The sequence below is a fragment of the Lathyrus oleraceus genome, chromosome 3, assembly GCF_024323335.1.
Source record: "Lathyrus oleraceus cultivar Zhongwan6 chromosome 3, CAAS_Psat_ZW6_1.0, whole genome shotgun sequence".
NCBI classification, from domain to species: Eukaryota; Viridiplantae; Streptophyta; class Magnoliopsida; order Fabales; family Fabaceae; genus Lathyrus; species Lathyrus oleraceus.
In genome coordinates, this window is record NC_066581.1 from 196,674,879 (window position 1) to 196,682,148 (window position 7,270).

At 34.0% G+C, this 7,270-nt stretch overlaps 1 protein-coding gene across 1 annotated transcript; it reads left to right on the forward strand.

Moving 5' to 3' along the window:
- The first annotated feature begins 583 nt into the window (after positions 1-583).
- On the forward strand, positions 584-1,163 carry LOC127126237 (18 kDa seed maturation protein). Its single transcript, XM_051055123.1, has one exon. The coding sequence runs from the start codon at positions 671-673 to the stop codon at positions 974-976; it is 306 nt and encodes a 101-aa protein (XP_050911080.1). The 5' UTR covers positions 584-670; the 3' UTR covers positions 977-1,163.
- Positions 1,164-7,270: the final 6,107 nt, after the last annotated feature.

Sequence of the window (7,270 nt, forward strand, 5' to 3'; positions counted from 1 at the left end):
ATGAAATAACTTAAACATCTTATAAATTACTAGAACTTATAGAGTACAAGCTTAATCATGATCTATGAGAGTCATAATTTTGTAACAATAATGTATCTCATTATTTTTAGTCTTCAAAGTTGAATCGCTTAAATTTTTTATATGGATAAAATTGATATTCTTAGTTTCCATTTGTCTCACATGTACACTTTAGATTTGTCTAAAAACTTTAAAATATATATATATATATATATAAAAGACTGAAGTGTGTATTTTTGCATCATTAACTTAAATATAATTTTAAAAACTCATGCAGATTGTGCCATATTAGCATATTGAAAACTTAAAAACTAAATTATTGTTTAAATTGAAGTTCGTATTTTAGAAATTTATATTTCACTCACCGTTATTGAGATTTGTGGTATCATTTTCAATATAGACGTATATCTTTCGATACCACATTATTTGTTTGGTTCTACTTTGTGTTCAGACACCTTGCATACAGGTGTAAAAAGATCTTCACCAACTCACCACGTGTTCTATAATCTAACACGTGTGCACTAAACAAAGTGGTAACTAAATCTATATAATGGATAGAATGCATCATACTCTTCAACACATATCCTAATAAAAAGAAAACCAAGTTTTTATAAAAATCAGAGTTCATAGTTGAAGAAGGTGAATTCTAAAAATGGAGAAGACCAAAGAAACAGCTGCTAACGTTGGTGCTGCAGCCAAATCTGGTATGGAGAAGACCAAAGCCAACGTCCAAGAGAAGACTGAGAGGCTGACGACGCGTGATCCGTTGGAAAAGGAGTTGGCAACACAGAAGAAGGAGGAAAGGGTTGCCCAGGCTGAGCTGGATAAGCAGGCGGCGCGTAATCACAATGCTGCGGCAACGGCTGTGAACACCTTGGGGCAGGGTCAAAACCACACCACTGGAACCGGCGGAAATCCAAATGCCACCGGGTATGGAACCGGCGGTACTCACCGTTGAGTAATTATGTATCATCGTGATAAATAAAACAAGGTTGTTAAGTTGTAGTATGTTTGTTTTCTTTTTGAGTCATTGATGGCTCATTTCTTTTCTTAAATGATGTTGTGAATGTTCCTACTTGTAAGTTGAACCTTCAGTGTCATTAAGTTGTATTTCACTTTGAATAAATAAATATCCTTGGACAAAATTATTGTTTTTTTCTTCTAAAAAAAACAATTCCTATTCAATAATATTGAAATTATATAATTAAAACCCACACCATTATAGTGTGAAAGTAGAGCAGAAAGGATTTAGGTTTTCTCATTGCATTGAAATCAAACTTTTTAAACTAAAATATTATGCTATTTCAGATTATTTTGAACTTTAACAAACACTAAAATTAGTTTTAAAATTTTTTAAAAATATATTTTAAATATTTAAAGTTATCTAATACAGATAGAAATATAATATATTAATTAAATAATTAACTACTATTTCAAATATAATATATTATTTAACAGTTATCTATTATTTTTTATGATGTAACAATGCTATGATGTATTTGGATTATTAAATTTATTTTTTATGAGGTAACATTGTAATTTGTTTTCAAAAATAAAATTAAAATAACTACTATTTTAAAATATTTACTTAATATAATTATTTTTCAATTATTCATTCAAAACATGCATCAGTAAACATGTATCAATTGCCAATTATATCAATCTAATTGGTGTATGTATTGTGATATCAGTAAACATGTATCAATACAATTGGTGTATGTATTATGATATTAATTGCATACGGCGTATATTTTGATTTTTTTTTACTTTTTATACTATAATCATATAAAATTAAAATAAAAAAAATTAATAATATTAAATATAAAATTAAAATACATAGCAATTGAAAAAAAATAATGACTCGCCTGATCGAAATATACTCCTGTTCCACATTCCAGTGGGTTATCCTGTCTTCGAGATGGTTATCCTGTCTTCGAGATCTCCCATAATTTTTTTGAGGTGTTTGAAATCTTTGAGTGCTAGCATGATGCAATGGACACTGATGTAAAGGTCTGGTGGAAGGTCTAGCAGTATTTGATAAATTCGTCATCTTTCTCTCAAATAGTTAGGTGGATTGCCGCCAACGACGCTGTTGTAATTGAGTTCGGTGTCCATGTTGTCGTAGTTGGATCGTTGTAGTTGAGTTGTTTGTGGACGGTATGGTTGCCTGAATTGAGACATTTAACCATTTTGGAAACAAAGCAATGGTTCATGTGATGTAAGAAAGTCAAACAATGGTTGGGTGTCGTGGCGATGAGATATTTGAGTGTTCATTGGTGGGAGGCTATGGTGGGATGAGGTCGAATCGTATGAATCATCTAGGTTATAGACATATGTGGTGGTTGCGTATGGTTGTTGGTGATAAGGGTTTGGTTCCTGATTTTGAGTTTGGGTGTGTGACATGAATTGGTTGTGAGGTTGCGTGTTTGGTGGTTAGATGTATATGGTATGAGGATGGTGTGAGGTTAGTCGTTGGGTTTGAGTGGGTTAATATTGCTCTTGAGTTTGGTAATGGTGTGAAGTTGGTTGTTGGGAGGGAATTTGTTGTTGGACGTAGGATGACGAAACTCGTTGGCGTGGATCAATTAAATACCTTGGTTCAGACACAAACTGTGGCGTTGTAACCGACCTAAACCAAACCATATAATGTTGAGTTGATCTAACACCATGTATGATTGGTTTGTCCCATAGATAGGTTGAGTGTATGTTGCAGACAAAGTAGGTAGGTTGAGTGTGTTTCATGGAAATGCTGATAAACATCGGTATTTATAGATGGGAAAAATGTGATTTTTTTAAAAAATAATCACAATTTTAAAAAAATCCAAAATAATAATTTTTTTAATTTTTTTTCCAAAATAACCACCTTTCAAAACAGATGCGTCAGATGAACGGGCGCATCCATTTCCCCTAAAGAGGAGGCGTCAGCTTGAGTGGTGCATACATTGGATGCCTCATGAAGAGACGCCAATGCCTATGACGCATGCCTTTGGCATGTGGTGTATGCGTCAATTCATCTGGCGCATACACCATTGTAATATTTTTTTTTATTCATGATATAATAAATGTTACATAGGATTGACAAAAATTTAATGACCGGCCCGATCAGAACGTCCCCCTGTTCCACATCCAGGTGCGTTAGTTTGTCTTCGAGGTCTCCCATGATTTTCCTGAGGTGTTTGGGGTCTTTGCATTCTGACCTGATCGAATGATGGTTGGTGTGAAGGTTTGACGGAAGTTCCAGCGGTATTTGATAGATGTGTCATCATTTGTTTCCAATATCTGGGGGGCTCTGGCCAACGGCGCTTCCTTAATGGAGTTCGGTGTCCATGTCATCGTAGTTAGGTCGATGGGGTTGAGTGGATTATGGAAGGTATAGTTTCCCGAATTGGAAGATTGAATCGTTTTGGAAACGAAGCAATGGTTCTTGGGGTGTACTATAGTTAAACAATGGTTGTGTGTTTTGGTGATGGGATGTTTGAATGGTTATTAATGGGGGGCTACGATGAAGTGACCCATATGAATCATATGGGCTATAGACGGTTGTGGTTGAAGCGTATGGTTGTTGGTGGGTAGAGTTTGATTCTTGGTTTTGTGGTTGGGTGGGTGGCATGAATGGATTGCGATGTTGGGTGTTTGGTTGTTGGGTGGATGGCATGAATGGTTGCGAAGTTGAGTGTTTGGTTGTTTGATGTATGTGGTAAGTTGATGGTGTGAGGTTGGTTGTTGAGACCAGATGTTCCAAATGGAGTCCAGTGTTGCAATCTGGGCTGTTGTTTAGTGATGCTTCAATGAAATTCATTAGACATGAAGCTGCCAAAGCAAATACACATGTGGTCACGGTGTTTGACAGAACTAAAGGTTGGTATAGTGTTGCCGAGTCCATGGATCACAATGAGGGCATGCCGATGGGACAATACAAAGTCGAACTAGATAGAGGTTGGTGCGACTGTAGAAAATTCCAAGTCTTTCGTACGCCCTGCTCCCATGTTATGCGAAGGAAGAAAAAGGGTCGCCCAAACAGCACTCGCATTTGAACCAAAATGGGTACGGCGAACAAAATGGTTAGATTATGTAGTTCATGCCGTCAGTCAGGTCACAATCGTACTAATTGTCCTAGTGTTGGAATGAGCACAACCAGATAAGTTCACATGTACCTCTGTTGCAATATATGAAAAACTAAACTTATTTCATATTATAAGTTTGTGAGGAAATATCATTACATAAACAACAACGCAAACAATTAAAATAGCTACAATACAATAACTAAGCGATTACAACCATCATAACAATTTTGAACATGTAATGCATCATCCTATGAACGTCTTGGTCATTCTTAATATTCATCCATTCACGCACTTCTCCATTTTTGTTGAACGTGGACACAAGCCATTGGATTCTTCTAATCCTTTCATCATCCCCAATTTCTCCATCTAACCAACTGTTCAACGTCCGATTAAGATGTTCAAACAAATCTATATTCCAAAGTCGAATCTTTATCGGAGACGCAACGACGGAAAATATTAAATCGATATTTCGCTTGTGAATATTCAGACATGGTTAAAACTCAAAAACTTGAAGGAGAGTGAAGTTGAATGAAAGAAAATAAGGTTGTAGGGTAAGATTTGTGTGAAAAATATTGCATACATGGCGAACTAGAAAATGCATGCGTCAAAGGGCTAGGCGTCTGACATGTCAAGACATGTAGGGGCTAGAGGCATTGGCGTCTCTTCATGAGACTTCCAATGCATGCGCCAGAGGCATTGGCGCCTCTTCATGATGCAAAATGCATATGGTGCATCTGTTTTAAAAGGTGGTTATTTGGGGGGAAATTTTGAAAAAATGGTTATTTTGGAAAAAAAATTGAAAATTATGGTTATTTAAAAAAAATCGAAAAATGTTATTGAGGAGTGTAGGTTAAGTGTATGTTGCATTCACGTGATGCTTTTTTTGCATGTGATTTTTGGAGTACGCGCCATTGGGGAGGGCACATGTGTTGTCTTTTTAGGGCATGCGTCATTGGGGAGGGCACATGTGTTTTCCTTTTAGGGCATAAAAGCATGCATGGAATCCTGTAAGGAATCTTGTCAGGACGCATGTTCACATGATGATGTAATACTTCTCACAAAATTGTTTTGATGGTTGTAATCGCATAGTTATGTTGTTTATTTGTTGTATTTGTTTGTGATGTTATTTTATTGATGTAATTGTTTGTGTTGTTGTTTAATTATTGTTTAATTGTTGTTTAAACTATTGTTTAATTGTTGTTTTCAAGTTATTGTAACGGAATCTTATGATATTTATGAAATGAATGTTGTTTTAATATAAGTAAAAGGGTTACAATTAAAATTATGTTGTTGTGCTTAGTCCATCACTGAGACAATTTGTACGATTATGATCAGGCTAGCGACATGAATTACATAACTATGCATCAGGTTGGAGGTGATAAACTAAGGAAAGAGAATGCTCTTTGGAATTATCTAGGATTTCGAAACAAAGCATTATTGATGTGAGGAAGTTTCGAAGTCTGCCTTCTATAAGGGAAGATGAATGTGAAACTTAGGAATAATCCCAAGTTCCAAATATCACTTCGACGGAAGAGTTTGTTCGACGTATATTTGAATTCGAATGATAGAAGCATAACCGTATTTCATTCTTATCCACTTTTGATAGAAAGGACGCGTGGAATGTTGTCCTGAATCGCAGACATGCCGAGTGTAACGTGTCAGTGCCTAGGAGAAGATCCATTGACAATGGTTATTTTAATTTTGTATAAATAGATGTTCTGGTGTTAGGATTAGGGTGTTCAAATTGATGTACAATCAATCATATTTACTCAAAGTATCCAGCGTGTTGAGAAACGAGTACAATTGAGAATGTACGTTTGATAACACCATTATATTTATATCAATCAAAGTTTATTTACACCTTTCTATCCTTTATTACCAGTCATTTATCAAGCATTGTTTTACACTTTACTTACATTTTCGTCATTTATCTTCTTTAAAAACGCTTTAAAACAAACATTCTTTACTCAAGGATACTGTCGAAGTGTCCATCTTTTATATACAATTTTAGAATAATAGCACATGTCCTAGGATCAATCTGGTCGATCTTGTGAGTAATCAAAGTTTCTGTAATTTGGAAGACCAACGGTTGTTTACCAATTTTCACGGTAAACAGTACCGGAGATCGGTTAGGTCATCTCGGTCAACGACATTAGTCTTTTTGGTTATCGTATGTAAACGCATATTAATATTATTATCAATTAGTCCGATCTCGACTTTTATCTAAAATATACATTATTTTTCAAAAAAATTACACAACACATAAGTGTCAGAGCAACTGGCGCCTCCTTTAAAACTAAACACACAAGCATCAATTGAATTAGCAGCACTAGGTGTATAAGTCAATCCAATTTATATCATATCTTTAACTTAGAGAGCAAGCGGCAATTCTTCTTACGTCACCTCTTCAATGTGGGATAGTTTGGAAATTAATCTGAAAAATAGATTATTTTATAAAAAAATTGAAAAAGTAGATTTTTTGAATAAAAAATTCTAAATTTTGTATTGATTGATTCCTCTCTTGTATTAAGGATTGAATACCGGTGTACATTGGTTTTCTTAGTAGACTCTTGTTGTATAAAAATAGTAGGGGCAGGAGCATGAGCTTTAAGAGCATTAATGTTTTTAATTATGCAATGTTGGAGACGCAAACTTTATTGACAAATTCATGTAACGTTATCACTCAACTCCTAAAAGTCATATATTTTTCTAGAAGTGATTTTCTTTATTTCAATTAGAAATGATAATAGACCGGGTTTAAATAGAATATTATAATATTCATCCTCATATCCGCAGTTGCAAAAAACCTCATAATCAAATCCATACTCGCTTGAGTATCAACATCGACACCTATACTCTATGAGTATGAAAATGTTCACACCCATATTCATTACTCATATTTCTAATTTATTTCAAATATAAAATATCATATTATTTTAAATTTTTAAGAATATTTTAAGAGTTTTCAAAAAAAATATTATTAAATTATAAAATAAATAATCACTTATAGTAATTAAATTAGTTAAAAATTAGTATATTTTAAAATTTTAATAGACATTTATTTTTATATAATATAAATTAAAAAATATAAAATATATATTACACAGATGAGACTGCTAATTAAGGTGTTCATACTCCTACGTTAAACCCATGTTATTTTTATAAATTTGTATCCTCCTATTATAAGT

Bases quoted from the DNA above. Each gene is read 5' to 3' on its own strand.
- LOC127126237 (XM_051055123.1), top strand. From the start codon at position 671: ATGGAGAAGACCAAAGAAACAGCTGCTAACGTTGGTGCTGCAGCCAAA.